The 25,136-nt window shown below is 37.7% G+C and overlaps 3 protein-coding genes and 1 long non-coding RNA gene across 4 annotated transcripts; 1 reads left to right on the forward strand and 3 right to left on the reverse strand.

Moving 5' to 3' along the window:
* Positions 1-2,115: 2,115 nt before the first annotated feature.
* LOC114521682 (alpha-aminoadipic semialdehyde synthase, mitochondrial-like) lies at positions 2,116-23,984 on the reverse strand. Its single transcript, XM_028542185.1, has 24 exons — positions 23,461-23,984; positions 22,722-22,806; positions 22,506-22,573; positions 22,277-22,423; positions 22,079-22,157; positions 21,723-21,850; positions 21,064-21,246; positions 20,755-20,840; positions 20,551-20,662; positions 20,035-20,097; positions 17,813-17,877; positions 17,415-17,584; positions 7,838-7,967; positions 7,527-7,637; positions 7,181-7,289; positions 5,776-5,852; positions 5,637-5,700; positions 5,125-5,289; positions 4,858-4,944; positions 4,399-4,508; positions 4,212-4,300; positions 3,956-4,023; positions 3,222-3,327; positions 2,116-2,815 (listed from the first exon to the last, which is right to left on the reverse strand). Exons 1-24 carry the CDS (start codon positions 23,869-23,871, stop codon positions 2,700-2,702), a joined length of 2,829 nt encoding a protein of 942 aa, XP_028397986.1. The 5' UTR covers positions 23,872-23,984; the 3' UTR covers positions 2,116-2,699.
* Positions 8,347-10,714, reverse strand: LOC114521685. The gene is made up of 3 exons (XM_028542189.1): positions 10,197-10,714; positions 9,343-9,689; positions 8,347-9,005 (listed from the first exon to the last, which is right to left on the reverse strand). The coding sequence occupies exons 1-3, from the start codon at positions 10,628-10,630 to the stop codon at positions 8,680-8,682; spliced, it is 1,107 nt and encodes a 368-aa protein (XP_028397990.1). The 5' UTR covers positions 10,631-10,714; the 3' UTR covers positions 8,347-8,679.
* On the forward strand, positions 11,897-14,352 carry LOC114521686. Its single transcript, XR_003686832.1, has 3 exons — positions 11,897-12,085; positions 13,197-13,311; positions 14,141-14,352. It is a non-coding gene; the product is annotated as an uncharacterized LOC114521686 (long non-coding RNA).
* Positions 14,058-16,387, reverse strand: LOC114521684. The gene is made up of 3 exons (XM_028542188.1): positions 15,700-16,387; positions 14,817-15,163; positions 14,058-14,485 (listed from the first exon to the last, which is right to left on the reverse strand). The coding sequence occupies exons 1-3, from the start codon at positions 16,131-16,133 to the stop codon at positions 14,160-14,162; spliced, it is 1,107 nt and encodes a 368-aa protein (XP_028397989.1). The 5' UTR covers positions 16,134-16,387; the 3' UTR covers positions 14,058-14,159.
* Positions 23,985-25,136: the final 1,152 nt, after the last annotated feature.

Raw genomic sequence — 25,136 nt, forward strand, 5'->3', positions numbered from 1 at the left:
TTTCGCGCTCATATTGATCACTTGACTATTGTTTGTGATAACTTTAATCGAAAGAGATGCGTAAGGGTTTTTTGAATCTTTGTGGCTGACAAGCATACTGTTTATTGTTGAATAGGAAAGCAAGTTACCATAGCGAACTAAGCAAAGTTAACCTTTGCAACCGCTTTGATCGCATACAGCAGACCAATAAGACAACAGTTAATGATCAGGCGAAGGGTTTCTTGTTGAGAATTTTTCCCTGACCACTTGCTGTTTTTTGTTTTGACATATCTAATTGAATGATTAATTCAAACATCTATACCATGGGAATTAGGAAGGTACAAACATTGGTTGTTGAATGTTTACTAAAGTAAAAGTATAACTGAGAATAGACTATATAGTTAGGCCGGTATATATTGTTGAGGTGGGCCCGGTATTTTTGGAGACCTTTTGGCTTCTGATTAATGCATGCAAGTGATTGAGCATGCATACGTGCAGTTAACTCTATACAGTGTGACTAATGTGCTAGTAACCTCTTTTGAGCTATATATATACCCGAGTACCAGGATAGAGTTGTCTCCCTGATAGCCTCCTGCACGCTCAGGTTACCCGGTTCTTATCCTAACCCTAATGCTAAAGCTGGAACTATATATACACTAATTCTATATACTAATTCACCAACCGCAAAATGACTGCATGTGTATGCTATATAGAGTAAAAATATGCTTCATATTTATAATGTGAAAGAGACATCCATCTTTTCTGCAATTTCAAAATTTCAAAATCAGCATTTCAAAATTTCAAAATCAGCATTTCAAGACTTCATGAGACCTTCTATGTTTGGGATTCCCCAGAAAGTTCTTACTCATTAGGAATGTCGATGGCGAAATATATGCTGTTGGCACAAACGCATCTAAAATCCCACGATCTCCTGTGAAGCGACGCGGAGACCAGCCAGTTTTCCCACCATTGTTCTAGACATAAGCCTGACCTAACAATTTATTCAGGTTAATAATATATCGACGATATTGAGCCTCGGTTTACAGACAATGCAAAGTAATTAAAGATTTTCTAGAAACACTAGGTTGTTATATAAACTTGTGAGAATGAGCGACCACTCGCGGTGGCAAGCATTAAACCACGTTTAACATCAACACTATTTACATGTAAATTAAGTTTACATGTCGATAATTTTCTGTCTCATCGACACCAAAGAATCCATTCCGTTGAATATCATACTTTATCATTTCCTTTGTGCTGCCATAATTTGCATGGTGTTCATATATCAAAGTGCCCTAGCTTATATCTATTCAATATATCTTATTGAAAATTTCTCACGATATGTGACAAGCAAATCTATGCACCATGCCATTTTCGGTGACAAAATAATCGATTCCCCTGGACTTTGTTTTGTCAAACGAAAGCAGAAGAAAATCAGTTTTGTTTAATGTATTTTTACTGCAGATCCTTAATTTATATTTCAGACAGGATATATGTCAATTCAAGAATCACAGGCATTAGCGTAAATATACCGTCGATTATTGGTTAATTTTTAATATTCATGATGGGTGATATATAATATAGATATTGCTCTCAATCAGTATTTATTGAAATTTAGTATATTAATTTAAACATCAACAACATGAGCAACTTTTATAAATTATTTTTTAAAGAATTGTCAATATATTAGCGATGCACTAAATCTACGATGCAGACAGCCGTAGTTTGGTACTTCTAAGAGTCAATGCCTTCGTTGTTCAGCCTTTGACCAAAACTGCCTATGAGGCTATGATATAAATAATTCTTTTTTACCCAGAATGAATATATTAGATTCATCATACAATCTTTTCTTATTTAGACTTAGTGCAAGATTTCACTATACTTCAGGTTCATATTGTAGTACTTAGTAGGATTGATTACTCTTGCTTTGAGAAGAGTACAATATTCGTTATATTGTTCGAAAGGCGTTTAGCTTACACGGTGGATAAGCCAAAGTTTAAAAATACTCTTATAGATCTTGTGAATGACCAAGCTGCATCTTATGCATTAAATATGTATTTCCATTGAAAATTAAACTATTTACATCGAAATATTTTAGCTCAATTGTTCAATAAATAGATCAATTTGTTTTCCATTTTAAAATTATCCACCGTCGGCGGTTTAAGCTAAACGCCTTTCGAACAACCGGCCCCTGATAAACTTCAAAATTAACGGGTTACTTTTTCACCAACATATATGCAATTGCGGTGTTCTTTGATCTCTGTAAAGCGAGACCGCGTCTACAGTTGTCCAGCGGAAATAAAATCAATATTTAACTAAAATCAATATTTAAGGTGACAGTCTTTCGGATCATCCGCTCAGCTAAGAGTCTTCGTAGTGACTAATCAGTATAAGGTCTATTTCTTAACTTTTTTATATGCACTTTCGATTAATTGACCAAAGCAGTCAGGTCTGACCCTAATTTCATTTCGGGAAGATTTTGTCCAGGTTTCTATTCCATTTTTATCGAAAAGATCCTAATCGCAAAACATTAAACAACTCAGCCAATTTGATCATATTTACATAGAAGAACCCAATATTGGAACTCCCTGATGCAAACATCTTCTCCGGCAGTCAAAGGTATGAGAACAATCCCACAGAATACTAATTAGGAAACATGCGCGAACGAACACAAGACAACATAACCAGCGGTAATATAAAGACAATTAAGGCCAACCACGTCAATCATAGAATGATACAACCTCAGGAGTGATTCCTTCTTCGCTCAGACTTTGTAGGATTGGTTGGTAGATTTCTCGCATTGATGGTATCACAACACCTTTGCTTTTAACTTTTCCTGCCAGTGATGAGATAGAAAATTTTAGCGAAGAGCTTTCTACATTTTGGATGTAGAGTATTATAAAACACACTTGTGCCGGTGGGCCAGTATGCCCATGCAGCTTACACTAGTTTCAGCTTAGAGATGACAACAAATTATAAAGTTCTTTCTTAGGGTCATTTCTTCAAAAGGTTTTATTCCGAAAGTTCCCACATATTAAACTAAATGTGTGGGCGAATTCAACCACTTTTGGGCGTTTTCGTCGTTGTCTTTCCGAAGAACTTGATGTCGAATATTTACCTCAAATATTGTCATTGATCGGGGAAGGTGTAATTTACTGATTTCTGGCCCGCACTTTGAGATCAAATTCTATTGACTATTTGGTATTACAAGATACATATAATAGAAAATAAATCACACGTACCGCCAAGTACCATCTTTGCTCCTATTCCAGCTGGGAATCCGACTGTCCTAGACATGGCTGAGTATTTTGAATCACCATAAGCAATAAGACTGATGCGCCGAGTTTCCTGAAGAATGTTGAAAGGAAAGAAATAAAATAATCTCCCCGAAGATCAAGACAAGTCCTCATGTAGCGTGGGATATTTGATTAACAATATGTTAACTTGTATGCCATGCATGCAGCCATGTAGTGTTTGGATATGAACTATCTACTTCGTGGTTAGGAGTGCATGAATAAGCTTACGAAATAAGCTTAGACTACGAAATAACTGTTTTAAAGGAAGTAATCGTGACTGTAATCATTTCAAATGTACATGGTTGTGAATTTGAATAAAAAATTTGAATACACGACAGAATAGTTAGTTGTAGAATGGTTTTATCAACAGCCCAAGATATACAACGAAAATTCTTTTCACCCACGTCGAGACTCTTGTATTTCAAGGGCAAAACACACGGGAAATTTTGGCTGCGACTTTCTCCATTTAACAGATACATTTAACGGGTAATGAGTTTATCCCCTTATTTTAACATACTCCGTCATTTATCTACTCTATATCCAAATCGCCGACAGAATTAACTGTGTAAATGGCCACAAGGCAGCTGATGAAACTCATTCATCGACATGCTTAGAATATTTCAAGACACTACCACGCTGCTAGCTACTTGTCCAGAAAAGGTTGGGGTTTACCTACTGACCTTTTTATTATCAGGCCATTCAATTCCTACTTCATGTCGCAATAACACAAGATCTCGTTCTCCGTTTTCTAAAAAAAACAAGAAGTGAAAGCGACGCCTTAAAAACGAGATATTTGAGATATTTTATAACAAAAATTTTCAGAGATATCTCGTAACGAGACACGTGTGATAAAAACACGTTTTGACCAGATAAGAAAAAAGGCTTTATGCCCTTAAAAAAGAAGAAAAAGTAAGCCAAAATTGATCACATATCTACCAAAAGGAAGTTTCTCGCTCAAGTGTTGGCTCAATGTGTCCAGAGGTGATGGTTTTGGCACAACAATCTCGTTTGAAAGCAATCCAAGGCTAAAGTGGAAAAATATGAGCTGAATGGAAACGTTTTTATTGACATGGAATACGGGATTCAACGGTATTTGGTTATTTTTATATTACACCGTTCCTACCGTTTAATAGCAGAAAATCTTTTTTCGTCCTCACCAACGAGTTTAAAAACTTTTTCATAAAGTTCTGCCTTTGACGATGAGCAGCCGATCATTGTGCTCAAATAGTTAATCTTCATAAAGTGAAAAATAACTTCAATGGATTTCTTAATAAAGAATACACTTCCTAGGAATGAGTTAATTCGAACAGAGAACCAGTTTGATAGCGAAATATTTGCATATTTTCCTTTGAATTTGGACAGCATAAATAAATTAGTTCAACTTCTCATTTCGAAAAAAAATTTCGCTGGCGAACCATTTCTCTGCAAGTGGAAATCTAGCCTTAGGAAGATGGTGGATTCTTCCTGCGGAAAATGAATGAATGGCGGCAGGGGATATTATTACCATGCAAGTGCATTTATAACTATGAACAGCAATGACAGAGACCAGAGATAAGTTAAGACTTTGACAGAAAATATTTACCCAAGTAACTGGTTGACTCGTCAGAGACTTCTCTTCTACACTGAGCAGACCTAAATTCTGTAGTCCGATACAAACATCTGCGTAGCCCTAAAAACCAGATTCAGAAAATATCGTGTAATTCACAAAGTTTACGGTATTTGCCGAGAGACGAACCACGAAAAAATTGGAAAAAAATCGTGGAAATCACTTTGGTATTATGGTATACTCCGTGTCCTGGTCAACACCTGATTCTTTCTCAATAAAATAATCGATAAATCGTAAACTTACACGGTATCTAAGCGTGCCACGGATCATAGTATGAAGATCAGGTAAGCCATAAATGTCTTTATATACAGTTGAATCACGATTAGGATAACATTCTAAGTTATAGCCTGGTATCAAATCTGTGGGTTTAACATGATGAAGAATTTCTCCAGCTGGAATTTCTTTAACCTTGAAAAAAAGTAGTAATTTGTAGATGCTTGTACTTGAATATTCCCCTCAAGTTGTCAGTTTAAATAATTCCATGTTGAGTAACTCCCAAATACACTTTAATCCTTGTGAAGGTTAGGATTAGGGTTTAATTTAGGATTAAAGTTAGTACTTAGAAAGTTAGAAAGTTAGAAACCATACATTAATATTAGACCTATTCTTAACCCTGATCCTAACCTAATCTGAGTAATTTCAAGGATTAAGTTTGGGTATTTAATGAACATGAAAATATTTTAGAAAAAATGTTGTTTGACATTATAATTATAAAGAAGTTTTTTGTAATGAAATACAGTGCGGTGTTGTGTTACCTCGCCATTTTCCAAATACTTAGCACCATTTTGAGTTGTTGATAACACACCTCGAGGACTCCAGCTAGAAGTTAGAAAATGAAACGCTGGATGCTTCGGATGAATATGGAAGAAAAACTAAAAATGTCATGAATTATACCTGAATTTCATTCTTAAAGGATTATCTGCAAGTTCAGGAGCCGGTAGACCTCCACAATATGACATGAACGACACAACCTTTAAAAGATGACGCCAAAAAAGAAAGGCAATGGGATTCATATATCGTGCAGCACTAAACATGCACTAGCTATATACAAAATTGAGCAAGACAGAGTCCTTTTATTTAGGCCATTTAGTTTAGGTCTTCTCAATTCGTCCTAAAATGGAAAGACCCTCCTAAAATGGAAAGACCACTTCCTAAATTGGGTCGTTCAATTGTTGTAAAATGGACCCTCTGTATCCCAAAGTGAAAGCTGTCTCTACAATGAACCCATAAAAAGGAAGTGTCTTGGAATCTTCCAATCTTGTCTCGCAATGGCGTCTCGGAATTTTGGGGCTAAATAGAGGTATTATTGGGAGCCGTACTGAATGCACCTTTCCTTTCTCGAAAATATGGTTTACGTTTCTTTGTCTAGGCTGCTCCGATATCGAGAACCCTATTTAAATTTAGGTGGGTCTTTCAATCGATTCGTTTGGCTGTATCTATCCAAGGGATTTCCCCTCGAGGTTACTATCTATCCAACCTAGTACCCAGGGGTTTCTCCTTGAGGTTGTTATCTATCCACCTCTATCTAATTAATATTGAAAATACAGAGAGACCTAGCTTGTTTATACTAGTCGAAACTATTTTAGTTCTGATATATCTACCGGAAAGAACTGCAAAGTGCAAATAGAGCAGAACGAACTGAACTCTCTATTCTAATACCTTGAAGAGGCTTCATTAGGTTCATCTTCAAACTTACAAAGCTGGAGTTTTAAATTGAGCTAATTGGGCTCCTTGATAACGCGAAGGCTCCTTTTGAAACAGGGGGCCGTTCTTAAAGGTGGCTTCAAAAACCATGCTACACTGATACAACTAACTTACTGGACTTTGAATTTCTACTCCGACCACTTCCTACCAATATCTTAGCTAGCTGTCCACCAAGCCGACTCATTTTCCCACATTTCACGGCGTTCTACAAGTTAAGCAGACTAGTAACTATAGCTACACAGTCCAGTTAACGTATAGCTACACAGTCCAGTTAACGTATAGCTACACAGTCCAGTTAACGTATAGCTACACAGTCCAGTTAATGTATAGCTACACAGTCCAGTTAACGTATAGCTGCTACATTGTCCAGTGCAACTGAAATTTGCTGGTCGTTTTTTAAAACTCTTTGAAGTTTCAACCAAGCAAGCTTTACCCGAATTGGTTATTACACTGCACTAAAAACAATAGCGAAAATAAAGAGCAACCCCCTGTATAGGTGATCGTTTTACGGCCTTCTCTAGCTCTGATCTACGTATAATGGTCGCTGAACGCGACCCGGTCTCTCATAAACGCGCCTAGGTACGAGTATACATACCTTTCCTCCATTGTCATTCACTTCATCGAAACATTCCATCGCCGTCATATGATCAATACCAGGGTCCAACCCTACTTCATTTAAAATAGTAATCCCAGCATCAACAGCGCTGAAATACGGTCAGAGGTTAATGGCGTATTAGGGAGATTTAGCATGAGGACGTGAACGTCAAATACGACGTGAAAATGGCGAGTAAATGGCGTGGCATGTCCATATTTGGGTGCTGATCACGCCATTTATTCGCCATTTTCACGTCGTCTTTGACGTTCACGTCCTCATGCTAAATCTCTCTATTATAAGGCAGCCAACGCCTCAGCTGGTCCTGTGTTTTCTTCGGATATCCTACCTTTGATGGAGCCCCTTTAAATCAGGAGAAACGTAACTTGCGGTGACGAGATTTACTTTGTGTTGTATACACATCTGAGCGACATCGTGATGAAATGAATATGGAAGTAAACTACAGAATACCAAAAAATAGAAATATTTTGTTAAAAAGAGACTCGAATTTAATTCATTATTTTACTAGATTCCTCAATTTCTGTAATTTCAACACTTCAAATAATCAAAAATCCCCAATACTTATAACTTCATTCTAGTTCAATAATCTGTTTTTGCCATGTAAATTAAGCTTGACATAAAAAATCTATAATGTGGTACCTTATAACAAGCTCGTGATCACCAACCAGTTTATTCAATTTATTTTGCTCGTTTTGGACATCAATAGACACTGACGAAGCATTTGCATAGGCGTCGCTCAGTGCTGCTGCTTCCTCGGGTTCCACAGACGCTATGAAGAAAAAAAACACTTTGAAACACATATACAGTTGGCCAGCAGGCTGGGGCCAGCTTTTGTACAACCATAACCGACTTGTTTCACATACTGACTTGTTTTGATTTCAATTTTTGGGTTGGTGTTACTGACTTGTTTCGACTTGACAATTTTTAGGTTGGTGTTACAGACTTATTTTGACTTGAAAATTTTTGGGTTGGTGTTACTTGTTCCAGCTCTTGTTACAGCTGAACCGCACTAATACTGACCTACCACAAGAAGAAGTGCCATGGATATCTAATGATTACGAGTGCCGGGCCGGGAATTAGGTTTGTTGGGGCAATGATTAACTATCTCGTCCATGTTAGGCTAAGTGATATATTCCTCATTCTATTTGTCTGATGCATATAATATAAGTAAACACAAGTTGCCTAACACTTTATTTAAGAACTTTTCAATCATGCAGTTACATGGATACACAGAGGCGGAAAAAATTGCGGAGATATGACATTAAGACAAAATCCGTGTGATTTTTTTCGTGATTTTGGACAATTTAATAAGAAGGCTATTATTATCATATACCAACCTTCAGACACATAAAATAGTACAAATACAGCTAATAATTAATAGTACAATCCTACATGAATCCTATATACTGGGATTAACGTTTTTACGATGTTGTTATGTACTTCTTATATTTTTGTCCTATAGATCGATAGTCCTAAATATTTTAAGCGGCAGTTTTAAAACGAAATGGAGAATTGTCGGGAAGCATTAAAGACCACCCTTGAAATGGCTGAACAATCGGAACTTCTTCTTCGTGCAATGTAAAACCGAGCATTCCTGCCACCAAACATGCTGTATCTGACTGACTACCATCAGGACTTTCAATTTCAAGCGGCACAGATAACAGACCACTGGTAAAATAGATCGATGACACCAGTCGACGGGTACCTTCAAGAAACTCAGTTAACCAACCAAAAAAACCAGACACTTCACCAGATCCCCCGCCCTTGTATTCAATGATCTTATCCCACCACTCCTCATCTGGAGAACCTATAATAGTTGAAAGTTATAAATTAACATGATATAAGGCCCTGATTCCACGGGCACAGGCGAAAATTTTAAGCGAATGGCGAAATATTTCGCCTGCTCCTCTTGAATTGCGAGCAGAAATAATTTATTTAGACTTTTTTCGCTCACCAGTAACCATGACGGATTTCGGTTTTCGCTACGCGTCGCCCGAACAAATTTTGGTAGTAGAAAACGAGCTTAAGTCATGTAAGCTAGGTAACCTTCCTCAAACATTGCTCTAAATATACCTGTGCTCAAACATTGCTCTAAATATACCTCTTATTTGAGTTAAGAGGTTACTGATAATACAATAACAAACCTCTATAGGTTTTCAACAATTCTGTAAACACTTTTTCCGCATGTGACCACCAATCAGAAGTCAAACCAATTCTATGGCTTATCGGTTCCAAGATCTTTCTCAATGCTTGAAGTTTCTCTACCAGTCTTTCCCAGTCCCTTTCACTTCCCAGCATTTCAATGGCAGGTATACCACACCTAGTCCTCATGCCGTATCTAAAATACTGCTGTAAAGATGACATGATACTAATTTGGGACACGATTTTCATGGTTGGCGTTGTGCTCGTAAAATCAGCTGTGACTGTGTCCAGGAATTCCGGTACTTTCACATTTTTGGAGATTTCTTTGGACATCTTCTGGAGGAATTTGCTATTTTAAGTTAAAAAAATGTCAGTTTTGCAACAATTGAAAAGGCACATGCACAAAATCACAGTGGCAATGGAACAACAAAGAAATATAGAATGTAATCTATGGAAGAAGCAACAAAACACAATGACTATAAAGGCCATGTTACACGGTGCAATTTTTCTTGCCACTTGTATGCAATTCTACTTTTAAGAGATGTAAATTAGTGAAGAGTTCTCAAAATGTAAGTGTAAGAAACGCCATGGATTGTAATAAAGACAAAAATTCGGTAGTAAGCTAGTAGCCAAATTTACATCTCTCAAAAGAAGAATTGCATTGATGTGGCAAGAAAAATTGCATCCTGTAACATGGTCACGTTTCTAATAGTCGGCACGCAGACTTCTGCTACCACTAAGTTTCCAAGCAACACAATTATAGATTTATAGAACCGGTTCGCTATCCTGATGGCACAATTTAATAAGCACAACAGTATACATAAAGGAAAAATTTGAAAAACATATCCTTCCCCACCTATAATCGACATCGTATATGTACGGTGTGTCAACATCAACAGTCAGATTCTTCTTTCCTTCGTGTTCAACAAACAGATTGCGCACTGCTTGATCTTCGGCATTTTTATCAATGGCCAAGGAAACTTTCTTAACGACACAGAACCACCAATCATCTGGCGAGGTTCTCAACTTCCAGTGGTTATTGTAGGCTACCAACACGGCCGAGAAGATGCCGTTATCGTCGTCGCAATAAATCTCCCCATCCGAGCCCAGAGTGGCGACTCTATCGCCAACATTTTTCCTTGGAGTTTCTCCACGATATCCATCGCGACTTTCCAAAATCTTTGCGAATTTCTCAAAAGCGTTCCGGGCAGACAACTTTTCAAAACGCCGTTCGACGACATCTTTGACATTGGTCGGAGCCGAGGTCTTCGTTAATTCAACGCACTTCATGATGATCAGCAATCACAAAACAATAACGACGGAACGACGGCGAGTTATAATTTACAAAGACCAAGAAGTACTCTTTCTCCGCATTCCAAACAGTGTTTCCACATCCAAATTTAAAAAATCCTTCTTTTGATCCCTAAAATTCCTTTTTTTCTGCAGAAATTCCTTGCAGGCACAGATAAAAATTATTGCGTATTTTTCGCTTTATTACTACACTTTTTACGAATCGGAATCATCCATATTTATGACATGATTAAAATTTAAAATCGTTTGTACTTACAGTGTCAGTGAAGTGGGCAGCGAAAGTGAGTGGACTTTGACCGACCCCCCAACACACTGAACTATATTGAACTATATGCACAATTTGCACACGGGAAAACACCACTGAGCTATATAAGATTGACACTGCCAGAAATTTAATCCCTTCCCCACACAAGTCAAGAAAAATGATAAAGTTATGGTGCATATGTACCAAAGGGTTGAAAATAGTATATTTGCTGTTTGTACTATAAGTTCTGATGGATTTATTGGCTCAGAACCTTTGGTAGTCAGTTTATACTAATAGTCCAAAGGCAAAAAAAAAATTGTTATAAAAACCGGCTTACCTGGATGCTATAAAATATCAGCTAAATGAGAAAAAAACTCTACCGATAAGTGAATTAAGCCATTCACAACGTCAGACGTAGGGCACGAAGTTACGTCTCCTTTCCATTTGTTGAACAGGGAAAAAGAGGAACACTTTCATTCTTTTTATATGAAATACAAAAAAAATATATACCGAAAGCCGAAATTATTTCATAAAAACCAGGAGGGAGATGGACACAGTTTTTCACCTTGTATCGCGGTATGTCAGTGGTAACTACCATGAGCAAAAGGAACCATGTGGCGTCAGCAAAGCTCAAAATCCGCCATCTTTTTGGCGACACGATTTGGCAGCGAGCCGGTCCTCCAGGAATTATTATATAGCTCAGTGGAAAACACGGGAATAATCAGTAAGACCAAGTTAGAGTTACGTGTATTGTGCGTATTAGGATTGTGATTCGTGTTTTTGTTCCGAAAGCCTCTCATATTTACAAAAGCCGGTTTATGTTACTGTACTTTTTTACTATTTTACAAGATATTATGAGTATCCTTGCAATATCCCTAGAGAAGATAATTTTTCCTTGCAAATTCCTTGTGTTTTTCAATTCCTTGCATTTTTCCTTACAAAGGGCTAAAATTCCTTTTGCATGGAAAAATCCATGCAAGTGGAAACGCTGATTCCAAATGTAGTTGGATTTCAGGTTTTACCCATGATGCGTCTTATAGTATCTTCAACAGTTTTTGTGGGTAGCCTGCGCATGCGCGGCTAACCACTATGTGTGACTATGTAGTCGAAAAAGTGTCCGGATCTGTGTGTGATTGTGTGTGTTTGTGGCAATCTTTGGCAATCGTCGGACATACGAAAGATGACGAACGGTACGTTCTACTTCCGGAAAATTTCGTTGTTTTCGAAGGACGGAAGCAACCGAAGTTACGTTAATACGTTTGTCAAATTTTAAAGCGAAGTTGAGTACTTTAAAGACGAAAAAGCGGTGATCGGTGAGCGTTGAGTCTACAACTACAAAGTTACACTAATAGGAAATAAATAGTAACAAGTTGCCCTGTTTTATAACTTTTATAATGCAATATTTCACCTGTCAATTTCTTGCTTGTGGACATGCAGCTATTAAACCAAATACATTACCTTATTGCACATGGTAGTAACAAGTTGCCCTGTTTTATAAATTATAATTTGGCAAATGGTAGTAACAAGTTGCCTTGCTTTATAAATTATAATTCAATATTTCACCTGTCTTTCTTGCTTGTGGACATGCAGCTATTAAACCAAATACATTACCTTATTGCAAATGGTAGTAACAAATTGCCCTGTTTTATAAATTATAATGCAATATTTCACTTGTCAATTTCTTGCTTGTGGACATGCGGCTATTAAACCAAATGCTTTGGAGTTCAAAAAACAAAACTGTTAACAAAAGTGCATTTCAACTGATCAAAAATCTTTAAAATATTGTTCAGATACATAGATAAGTCCTTAAAAAATGTTAATGCAAAATGTTTGAAACAATTTTGAACTCTTTGTTATGTGACTGTAAAATAATCTGGCAAATCAAGTAGTTTATCCTCAATGAAATCTTTGTTAAGATCTTTCTCCTTCTAAACTAAGCTTTATGTTATCAGACGATGTGTGCCACCATGTGTTCCACCATCCCCAAATGAAATTTATAATTTCATTTCCTATCTCTTGTAAAAATGCTTTTATATATGTTTTTATCTGTCATTAAATGTATTTAATACAATAAATATTATAATATGTAGATTGCATAATAAATCGACTTTGTTATAACTGTATTCAACCAGCTAACTATAGGGCGTTTATTCCGTTGTCTATGGCATTAGAACATAAGACTAGAAAATAATATTTTATTGCATCAGTTGATATTTACTCGCCACTATAGCAGCTTTATCGCATTAATAATGTTTTACAGGCTACACATGTACGCATTGCGGACCTTTTTTTTATTTTTAGAGCTTACAGTGATCGCTAAATTGTGACGAGGCATGGATATAACTCCAAAGAACTCCACATTCAGATGCGCGGAAATATGAAAAATCAAATTTTGAGAAGTTGAAATATAATCAGTGTAATGTACACTTTTTCTTGCTTGCGCATTCATTCAGTTGAACATCCTGGTTACCAGAGCTAAGGTCATGACATGTTACAAACAATACTTGTCGCAAAATAGAAGTCAGTTCTTGACACGACGTTGTCTTATATACCCTTAGGTTAATTGCTTTCTTAAAATTAATTATTTTGACTGAGCATTTTAGTGATATTTCATAACGAATATGGCTATATATGTTTTATTTAATACGAAGTACAAATTCTGCTATCGCCATATCAACAAAGTCGTGACCCCTTGTTGGGCCAAAAATAGCACTTTTAGCAAAAAACATTGCACGAAGAACCACGATAAAACAGACATTAAAGACGTTAAGGTTTAGTTCCTTATGCATCAGCCTATGATGGGAACCAAAATTTTTCACGCCAAAAGGCGTGTTTCTTCGCTCTAAACATGTAACTCGAAACCGGATCATAGTCACATGCAATGATGACTGTTTTTTGTAAAACGACTGTCGACTGCCGTACACAAGAATTTAAGAAAGGTTGTAACATATTTATCTGATGCACATGCAATATAAGTAAACACAAGTTGCCTAACACTTTATTTAAGAACTTTCAATCATGCAGTTACATGGATACACAGAGGCGGAAAAAATTGCGGAGATATGACATAAAGACAAAATCCCGCTAGACTGCTTCTTTGTGATTTTGGACAATTTAATAAAAAGGTTATTATCAACCTTCAGACAAATAAAATATAGCAAAAAATTAATAGTACAATTCTGCATGAACCCTACATTCCCACACTGGGATAAACATTTTTACTATCTTTTATTTTTGTCCTGTAGATCGATAGTTCTAAATATTTTAAGCGGCAGTTTTGAAACGAAATGGAGAATTGTCGGGAAGCATTAAAGACCATCCTTGAAATGGCTGAACAATCGGAACTTCTTCTTTGTGCAATGTAAAACCGAGCATTCCTGCCACCAAACATGCTGTATCTGACTGACTACCATCAGGACTTTCAATTTCAAGCGGCACAGATAACAGACCACTGGTAAAATAGATCGATGACACCAGTCCACGGGTACCTTCAAGAAACTCAGTTAACCAACCAAAAAAACCAGACACTTCACCAGATCTCCCGCCCTTGTATTCAATGATCTTATCCCACCACTCCTCATCTGGAGAACCTATAATAGTTGAAAGTTATAAATTAACATGATATAAGGCCCTGATTCCACGGGCGAAAATTTTAAGCGAATGGCGAAATATTTCGCCAGCTCCTCTTGAATTGCGAGCAGAAATAATTTATTTAGACTTTTTTCGCTCACCAGTAACCATGACGGATTTCGGTTTTCGCTACGCGTCGCCCGAACAAATTTTGGTAGTAGAAAACGAGCTTAAGTCATGTAAGCTAGGTAACCTTCCTCAAACATTGCTCTAAATATACCTGTGCTCAAACATTGCTCTAAATATACCTCTTATTTGAGTTAAGAGGTTACTGATAATACAATAACAAACCTCTATAGGTCTTCAACAATTCTGTAAACACTTTTTCCGCATGTGACCACCAATCAGAAGTCAAACCAATTCTATGACTTATCGGTTCCAAGATCTTTCTCAATGCTTGAAGCTTCTCTACCAGTCTTTCCCAGTCGTATTCACTTCCCAGCATTTCAATGGCAGGTATACCACACATAGTCATCATGCCGTATCTAAAATACTGCTGTAAAGATGACATGATACTGATTTGGGACACGATTTTCATGGTTGGCGTTGTGCTCGTAAAATCAGCTGTGACTGTGTCCAGAAATTCCGGTACTTTCACATTTTTGGAGATTTCTCTGGACATCTTCTCGAAGAATTTGCTATTTTAAGTTAAAAGTATAAAAATGTCAACCTTGCGTCAATTTAAAAGGCACATGCGCAAAATTACAGTGGCAATGGAACAGCCAACAAAATACAAATTAATATGAGTATGTTGTTGAAATGAATATATATGTATAGTTGCTATGGCAAACTATGGGCGCTTTCCTTCGGACGGAAAAAACGGCTAGACCGTTCCTGTTGTATTTCGGTACAGACAGATCACTGGTATTTTAGAATGTTTCAAGAGCTCTGCATTCAAATATATCGTTAATAACATCTGCCCAGCACGGGAAATATAGTTTTATCGCCATATTCTTAACGAAATACTCTATTTCAATATAAAATATGACCGGTCTGACCATTTTGGCCGCCTAATTGAAAGCGCCCTATGTTTCCAACAAGACTATCAGAACCGGAGGGAGTACAAGTAGAATATGGCATAAAAATAAAGCAACTAAAGTCTACAGATAAATGGTTACTTGCTGCCGATCGCACAGCTGAATAAGTACAACAAAAAAAAACCATTCTTGCTCACCTATAATCGACATCGTATATGTACGGTGTGTCAACATCAACAGTCAGATTCTTCTTTCCTTCGTGTTCAACAAACAGATTGCGCACTGCTTGATCTTCGGCATTTTTATCAATGGCCAAGGAAACTTTCTTAACGACACAGAACCACCAATCATCTGGCGAGGTTCTCAATTTCCAGTGGTTATTATAGGCTACCAACACGGCTGAGAAGATGCCGTTATCGTCGTCGCAATAAATCTCCCCATCCGAGCCCAGAGTGGCGACTCTATCGCCAACATTTTTCCTTGGAGTTTCTCCACGATATCCATCGCGACTTTCCAAAATCTTTGCGAATTTCTCAAAAGCGTTCTGGGCAGACAACTTTTCAAAACGCCGTTCGACGGCATCTTTGACATTGGTCGGAGCCGAGGTCTTCATTAATTCAACGCACTGCATGATGATCAGCAATCACAAAACAACGACGGCGAGTTATAATTTACAAAGACCAAGAAGTACTCTTTCTTCCGCATTCCAAATGTAGTTGGATTTCCGGTTTGCCCATGATGCGTCTTATAGTATCTTCAACAGTTTTTTTTTATTTTTAGAGTTTACAGTGATCGCTAAATTGTGACGAGGCATGGATATAACTTCAAAGAACTCCACATTCAGATGCGCGGAAATATGAAAAATCAAATTTTGAGAAGTTGAAATATAATCAGTATAACGTACACGTTCTTCTTGCTTCCGCATTCATTCAGTTGAACATCCTGGTTACCAGAGCTAAGGTCATGACATGTTACTTACATTACTGTCAGTTCTTGACACGACGTTGCCATACCCTTACATAGGTTAATTGTTTTCTTAAAATAATTTCTTTTGATTGAGCATTTTAGTAATATTTCATAACGAATATGGCTATATAGATTTTATTTAATACGAAGTATTACTTCTGCTGTCGCCATATAGTGATATTTCATAACGAATATAGCTATATAGGTTTTATTTAATACGAAGTAGCTACTACTTCTGCTGTCGCTATATAGTGATATTTCATAACGAATATGGCTATATAGGTTTTATTTAATACGAAGTACTACTTCCGCTGTCGCCATATCAACGAAGTGGTGACCTCTTATTGGGCCAAAAAATAGCACTTTTAGCAAAAAACATTGCACGAAGAACCACGATAAAACAGACATTAAAGACGTTAAGGTTTAGTTCCTTATGCATCAGCCTATGATGGGAACCAGTGATTATTTGCTCCATACGTGTGACTCGAAACCGGATCATGATCACAATCATGACTGTTTTCATAAATTATTTGTCCGTTCAAAACTGTAATTGCAAATCCTAATAATATAGGGTCGTGTCCCTTGAGTTTAATTTTAAAGGTTTATGTTCTGAAAGGACAACTTTGCAATGTCATGACAACAAAACATTCAGCTCACAGCCCTTGTCCTAGGCACCAACATTTCCTGACCAGTCTACATGTTCGCTAACTATTAATCTAGATCATCACCTAAGCAACTTAATTAGCACCGATTGAACGAATTTATAATACCTCTTAAAAATATTGAATTAACATAATCTGTTATTACCCACCGTTAAGGAGGATAGTGATAAGTATAATGAATCTTAATCATGATCTAAACACCAGCTTTTTTGAGAAATATAATAATAATAATAAGTATATATAGGGTGCTACAACAGCTTCATAAACCTCTTTTACAAACTTACCTATTGTTAGACGAATTGACTGATCTCTCATAAGATATTCCACAACTGGACCGGAAACCAAGCCAGAACCCAATAGTAATACTCTATGTTTGATATCAATGTCTTTTGTACCAATAGGGGCGGTCGTGGGTTCTTTAACAGTCTGGATTACTGGTTGTACTGGTTCTTGACTAAAGTAAAAATATGAATAATATATCAAGACACTTCTCAGCAATGAAAATGCCGAAATTTCGCGCCTATCTTTCCGTCACAGCGATAACAAAATTAATTTTTATTTCTGCTACGAATGCAGCTCCCCTGAGGAGTCAAATGGAATAGCAGCAGTACCGTCAAAATCTACACGATTTCATAAACCTGTACGAATTTACACGATCGACTTGAGAAATTAAGCAGCTCACCCCTTCCTCAAGTCCTCAATATATTCGTAATTTTTGGTCAACTTTCCATTCGAAGTGATCACGGCCTGTGGGAAAAGAAACACACGCCTGATTTAGCAAGCTTTAGCAAGACATAGCTAGAAGGAGGTGGGGGTTGACTGAGCAAGCTTCAGCAAGACATAGCTAGGAGAGGTGGGGGTTGGCTGAGCAAGCTTTAGCAAGACAAAGCTAGGAGGTGGGGGTTGACTTATCAAGCTTTAGCAAGACATAGCTAGGAGGTGGGGGTTGACTGAGCAAGCTTTAGCAAGACAAAGCTAGGAGGCGGGGGTTGACTGAGCAAGCTTCAGCAAGACATAGCTAGGAGGTGGGGGTTGGCTGAGCAAGCTTTAGCAAGACATAGCTAGGAGGTGGGGGTTGACTGAGCAAGCTTTAGCAAGACATAGCTAGGAGGTGGGGTTGACTGAGCAAGCTTCAGCAAGACATAGCTAGGTGGGGGTTGGCTGAGCAAGCTTTAGCAAGACATAGCTAGGAGGTGGGGGTTGACTTATCAAGCTTTAGCAAGACATAGCTAGGAGGTGGGGGTTGACTGAGCAAGCTTCAGCAAGACATAGCTAGGAGGTGGGGGTTGACTTAGCAAGCTTTACCAAGACAAAGCTAGGAGGTGGGGGTTTACTGGGCAAGCTTTAGCAAGGCATAGCTAGGAGGTCGGGGTTGGCTGAGCAAGCTTTAGCAAGACATAGCTAGGAGAGGTGGGGGTTGGCTGAGCAAGCTTTAGCAAGACATAGCTAGGAGGTGGGGGTTGACTTATCAAGCTTTAGCAAGACATAGCTAGGAGGTGGGGGTTGACTGAGCAAGCTTCAGCAAGACAAAGCTAGGAGGTGGTGTTGACTTAGCAAGCTTTAGCAAGACATAGCTAGGAGGTGGGGGTTGACTTATCAAGCTTTAGCAAGACATAGCTAGGAGGTGGGGGTTGACTGAGCAAGCTTCAGCAAGACATAGCTAGGAGGTGGGGGTTGACTTAGCAAGCTTTAGCAAGACATAGCTAGGAGGTGGGGGTTGACTTAGCAAGCTTTAGCAAGACATAGCTAGGAGGTGGGGGTTGACTTAGCAAGCTTTAGCAAGGCAAAGCTGGGAGGTCGGGGTTGACTTAGCAAGCTTTAGCAAGACATAGCTAGGAGGTGGGGGTTGACTTATCAAGCTTTAGCAAGACATAGCTAGGAGGTGGGGGTTGACTGAGCAAGCTTCAGCAAGACATAGCTAGGAGGTGGGGGTTGACTTAGCAAGCTTTAGCAAGACATAGCTAGGAGGTGGGGGTTGACTTAGCAAGCTTTAGCAAGGCAAAGCTGGGAGGTCGGGGTTGACTTAGCAAGCTTTAGCAAGACATAGCTAGGTGGGGGTTGACTTATCAAGCTTTAGCAAGACATAGCTAGGAGGTGGGGGTTGACTGAGCAAGCTTCAGCAAACATAGCTAGGAGGTGGGGGTTGACTTAGCAAGCTTTAGCAAGACATAGCTAGGAGGTGGGGGTTGACTTAGCAAGCTTTACCAAGACAAAGCTAGGAGGTGGGGGTTTACTGAGCAAGCTTTAGCAAGGCAAAGCTGGGAGGTCGGGGTTGGCTGAGCAAGCTTTAGCAAGACATAGCTAGGAGAGGTGGGGGTTGGCTGAGCAAGCTTTAGCAAGACATAGCTAGGAGAGGTGGGGGTTGGCTGAGCAAGCTTTAGCAAGACATAGCTAGGAGAGGTGGGGGTTGGCTGAGCAAGCTTTAGCAAGACATAGCTAGGAGAGGTGGGGGTTAACTGAGCAAGCTTTAGCAAGACATAGCTAGGAGGTGGGAGTTGGCTGAGGGATAAGTATGACCCATTGTAATCTCTCCAATTTATTCTTGGATTTCACGTTTTTCACGTAACATCTCTAGAACGGCAGAACCTGTTGTACGAAGCCTGGACGCATGCATGGATAGTGCAATCCACCATTGTAAAATTGCATGCTTAAAAAGCAATAACGCTAAAGATATATAAAACCAATAATTAAAGAGAAGTTTGAATTAAATTAATATAGTTTTGGGGTTATACCGAACTTCGAGCAATTTAAGACTGGAAATGGCTGTCTAGATTTCGTACAGCTAGTCTTCAACATTAAAGCGCTCGTCAACTACCAAAAAATGCCCATTTGCAACTGTGGTAATAGCTAAATCCATCCCAAAATTTTCCTAAAATGCAAACATACGCATGCATGCTAACTTACGTTTCTCACAGTTTCTGAGAAATGAGTTTGATCATCAAAAGGTGATTTGGTGTCTGATTCGACCTAAAGATAATATGACAGATTTATAATGACCACCTATCGCTTATTTGTATTTTTGTCGAACAAAATGCAAGACCATTGCCTGTAAAAAAAGATCTCTCACTCTCAAACTCATTGAGTGGAAGATCACTTGGATCACTTGAATCACTTGGTAGCGGCGATTCCTTTATGGCATTTCGGCCATTTCCACTTGAATAATGTTTTTTAAATGATTTAAGTTAAATTTTTCCGATGATAAAGAGAAAGGACGTTTTCATTGAACAGTGATAACAAAATTCCACACTCGATGAGTGTGAGTAAGCTTTTTTTATAAGCGAATCTATCCATATGATATACGTGTTGTTGGCACATGCTTGCAGGGAATTGTGCAATGCTTTCCATGTATGCGTAAGTTAGCTCAAAAAAACAACAAGTCAACTCTATCATATAGCGAAACTTCAAAGAGCCTAAACTTACCATTTCTGGGATCCACGGCAGTAATAATTTTCCAAAATAATCGGTAGCCTCCCGAGGTAGTTGTGCAGGAAGATTGTCAATAGAACAGATCAATATACCATCTCCAGCCATGCTGGTACAGCAGAAGAAAATGGGGTCAAACGCAACAAATATATGACAGTCAGAATTAAGGAACCTTTTTAAAAGACAAACTCGATACCTTACCCAATTTCAGACTTGTTTTCTTGTGGATCAAACAGTTCAAATGGATATTCAATAGTTGTACATTCTGTCATAAATTCTAATGATCCCTGTTGGAAAATAAGGGAACTATATTAATAGCATAATTTATCATTAATGGCACCGAACATCCCCCAAACTGAATGTGTATTTCAAAATAGCGTTGGTTCATGCAACAGTTCTAACGATCAGCAATTTTCATGGGCTGCAGCCCATAGTGTTTTGTCTAGGGCAAAAATTTCTGACTGAAGACTGTTGTTTTGAGCTAGTATAGTAATAATATCCTTCAGTTACATTTATGTCAGCTGATATATCGCAGACTGCAAGAAAGCGATGCGGCAGAGGAGGACAGCCATCACTGACGCTGTATGACGTCTTGTGTTTCGTCAAATGCTGAATGTCTTCGTTGGTCAAAAGACGAGGAAAACCAGGTTGCCAGTATACTCCATTCACCATCACTGACATATACGGAGCAATCTAAAGATATGTATTGCAGATATGATGTGAATATGAACATATTGATGTGACACCGCGGAAATTGGTGACGTTTCAACCCGAAAACCTAATTGCTGGTTCACAATTGTGCATTTCTGTATCGTGCTAACAAAGAGAAACCTTTTGAATATCTTAAAAAATCTCAATTTTTCTTCTGAATTTTACACATTTTGCAATCTTTTTTTGTGCAAGAAATATTTTCTTGAGTAGTTGCAAATATTTTTTCTCACCAAGTTTGAATTCTAAATATTCGTTTTTATATATAAAGGCTTAATATTGGTAATAGTACTCAATCTCACGGTTTAGTGTTAAAACTGAAGATTTTTTCACGGATATTTCGAAGGACGTTTTTATCATCTCCAACTCGTAAGTCCGACCCATTTAAGGTGGCCCCAATTGGGCAGAAATAATTACGAGGCGCTTTAAAATTTTTACGGGACAAAAGCATCGTAAATCACCTTTTCTGCAAATATAGAACGATATTTCTCGGGATACGCATCATATTCTTCTGCATCAAACTTGCCACCAGCTTTAGGAACTAAATAATCCTCTCGTCTTATCACGGTTCCGATCAACTTACGATGATCTAGAAATGAAAGTCACCCAGTGAATGACTCCTACAAATGGCAGATTATGCCACACTGAGCCTAATGCTGGACTTTATACAGCTCATCAATATGCTACTGAACTCTTATTTAAAGGAAAGACCTAAACTATAGGTACTACAAAATCATGATGATCAGATTAAGCTACTAGTACTTATAATTTCTATAATTATTTCCCATAGTAACCATGCCATATTGCAATTTTATACCTCCCTTTTCCACAGCTTGTTTTAGTTCCTGAGGTGGGACATACATATGAGGCAGTTCTTGAAACATTTCCTGTGCTCCCTGAAATGTTGGCACATTCATGGATATCAGAGAAAAATGCATGTTCAACTCATGCACAGACACTGTGTAGAAACCAGGAAACTTCTAAGTTGGATGTGATAGAATAGATCACCCTTTACCTGAGATACATTTCCAGAACCAGTGAAAACAAAGGAGAGAGGTCCAAAATGTGCTGGAAGTTTGCCCATTGCAATATCTTCACCAAGTTCAAAGATTGCCAACTTAGCTGCACGACTATTTTTATAGTTGTGTGTACCACCCATGTACTGGAAATGAATGGCATGGGTTACATACAAGTGTTTGATGAACAATAATTCAAAATAATTAGAATAAGACACATTTGCCTACCATGAAAGGTGTATGATGACCAAGAGCAAGAAGTCGTAAGCCAAGCCCATGAAGAATATTTATCATTCCTTATACAAACATATATTGTATCAATATACTAATAAAGAAAGCACATGAATTGTTCCGGTCTGAAGCTTAAACAGTTATTTAGTAATTTTTATAAAATCAGCCCTCTACCATGAGGCTAAGCAATGCAGTACTAAAAGCACACTGTACCTGCTACACCTGCAAATTTGCCAAATGCAGCAACTCTCTGTCCTTTAGAATCAAGCATTCTTTCATAATCAACTAACCTTATATTCTATATAAATAACATAATATTTTCTTAAATAAGGCCATGCAAGTTAATTCATGACATTAATGTTTTATAGTTATCTTCCAGATAAGTACAAAATGAGAAAAATGGATGGAAGTTAGAAAAGTGACAGCTGTATACAAGTAAAAAGATCTTTGAAAGATTGCATGGCAACACACACAGACATATTAACACTGTACAAACATATTAACATCAATATATAAGAAGAAAAAATCTCTAGTAGAATAATTATTTGTGACTGATGACTTATTTCAATATCCCCCTCTCATACCCTTTATCTTGAATGACTATGCATTAAATTGTTGAATGGACCCTATATGTATATACTATATATATATATACTATATTATAACCCATAGGTTGTGCACCATGATACTGTATTATAACCCATGTGCACTGGCCATGATTTATACATACACAAGATACTTTTTTAGAACATGGTACTGCCAGATTATTAATGTGCCTTACCATGCAAATATGTTATACATCTGTTTTACAACAGAGTAATTTTTCTGGTAAACAACCCTAATTAATTACCAAATGTCAACATCTTCCTCAAATAACAATGTACTCTTGTTGTGAGGAGGTGTGTGCCTTTCCAATAATATAATTCAAAAAAAAAATGTTCATCAACTCTACCTTCACCAGCATTGCATCTAACAGTGGCATATTTCCCGGTTGAGCTTTAATAGTGTGTGAAAAGAAAGCATACGTTTTATCTGGTAATAACTGGTTGATCGGTACAGCCTTCACACCTACGATCAGTGAAGCAGGTGATAGGTCCTCCGTAATGACTGCTCCGGCACCTTCGTATTCGGCCATCGTATATGCCCTTCGTGTTGAAGGCTGGACAAGAACCTTTATACCGTTATCTACCAGGTCTTTAACATGTGCAGGGGAAATGGGGGCTCTTCTTTCCCAGACGTTTATGTCCTCGCGACGAATTGCCATAACTTTTTCACACGTTTTGAGACTCGTTGAAATTGATCGTTTTGGTACGCCAATCGCTGACAAAAGCCTTAATTTTCGAATTTTTCCTACACCCCACATCTTTGACGATTGTGGTGAAACAAGTGCTTGATAATATTGTTTAGAAATTACCGTTTTTAAAAATATTTTCTACAAAATAGAAATTTTGGAAATTTACGTTACTGGTGTTGGTGTTGGTGTACTACGAAGGATAATAATGGTTGAAACGAATTAACACGTGATCTCAGTGGATGACCACTGACATGCCCACACCACGCCCATCGCACACGATCTTCGTTCGCAGCACATGCAAATTTCTACTGCTATTACGTCACAAACAGCTAATAATTGACGCACCAGTGAGACTCACATGTCGATTGAATAGTCATGGTAGTAGTTAAAAGAGACAATGACAATGAAAAAGACAATGAAAACGTTTTGTTATATGTTCTTTGCAATCCTTGTGATTTGCATTCCGCTTGAAACGACACCATTACAGGGTATTGATGATTTTTATATGGGTTTTTTCTCGAGTAATTTATTTGCACAGCAACCTATTAATGAATTTTAAAAATTTTTGCTTTTTCACAGACGATCATGGCATCCAGTTAAAACTTGATGATAAAAATGAAAATGTAAACCACACTTTGAAAAAGGGTATAGAGGGAACTGCAGTGAATGCGAAAGGTCAAAAATCCATTGCCAATGTTAGAAAAGAATTTCATGGAGAAATCATCTATGACGACACGGCGTCAGTAGACATACACAAGCAAAATTCAAATGACGAAAACAGGCAGACAAAAACAGGCAGAGAGATAAATTCCATCGAGAATATGAAAGAGCTAAATATAACTCTACCAAGTGGTGGTTCTCAGGTTAGAAATGTTGCATCCAAGGTTCAACTGAAAAAGACAAGAATTATAATGAAAGGAAAAATATCCGAAAGCCCGCCCACACCTGGCCTTAACTCCACTGGCCTTAACTCGACTAAAAATCAAGCAACCAACAGTACAGAAATGAAGTCAAATTCAATGTTTCTCTTTGAGAAGATTAAACGCGAATTAGATGAAATTATGGCAACATGGAAAAATCAACACCGTCATTTCTTCCAAAAAATTTTCAAAGCTTCTCCAGAAGACCGCTTTAAAACTAAGAAACTTTATGTTTTGCGATTCCTGGGTATAGGCTCTAGAAAAAAGCGAAGTGCAATTCAAAATGAGAATGGTTTTAGTAAAGAGGTATTGCAAAGGATTGAAGGTAAATTTGAATTTTCTACATATCTATTTTAATTTTGTATATGTTCATTACACATACTTTGAAACTGTCGATCTGAGGGAACTCTGTTG

Source organism: Dendronephthya gigantea, unplaced genomic scaffold (genome assembly GCF_004324835.1).
Source record: "Dendronephthya gigantea isolate DGI-Jeju-01 unplaced genomic scaffold, DenGig_1.0 000021F, whole genome shotgun sequence".
Taxonomy (NCBI): Eukaryota; Metazoa; Cnidaria; class Anthozoa; order Malacalcyonacea; family Nephtheidae; genus Dendronephthya; species Dendronephthya gigantea.

Excerpts from the sequence above, each read along its gene's own strand:
- LOC114521685 (XM_028542189.1), bottom strand. The coding sequence starts at position 10,630 with ATGAAGTGCGTTGAATTAACGAAGACCTCGGCTCCGACCAATGTCAAA. Across the intron at positions 9,690-10,196 it reads ATATACGATGTCGATTATAG|CAAATTCCTCCAGAAGATGT; the intron begins GTGGGGAAGGAT and ends AACTTAAAATAG. Across the intron at positions 9,006-9,342 it reads ATTGTTGAAAACCTATAGAG|GTTCTCCAGATGAGGAGTGG; the intron begins GTTTGTTATTGT and ends CAACTATTATAG.
- LOC114521684 (XM_028542188.1), bottom strand. The coding sequence starts at position 16,133 with ATGCAGTGCGTTGAATTAATGAAGACCTCGGCTCCGACCAATGTCAAA. Across the intron at positions 15,164-15,699 it reads ATATACGATGTCGATTATAG|CAAATTCTTCGAGAAGATGT; the intron begins GTGAGCAAGAAT and ends AACTTAAAATAG. Across the intron at positions 14,486-14,816 it reads ATTGTTGAAGACCTATAGAG|GTTCTCCAGATGAGGAGTGG; the intron begins GTTTGTTATTGT and ends CAACTATTATAG.
- LOC114521682 (XM_028542185.1), bottom strand. The coding sequence starts at position 23,871 with ATGTGGGGTGTAGGAAAAATTCGAAAATTAAGGCTTTTGTCAGCGATT. Across the intron at positions 22,424-22,505 it reads GTCATCATACACCTTTCATG|TACATGGGTGGTACACACAA; the intron begins GTAGGCAAATGT and ends ATTCATTTCCAG. Across the intron at positions 4,024-4,211 it reads GAGCGAGAAACTTCCTTTTG|AAAACGGAGAACGAGATCTT; the intron begins GTAGATATGTGA and ends TGTTTTTTTTAG.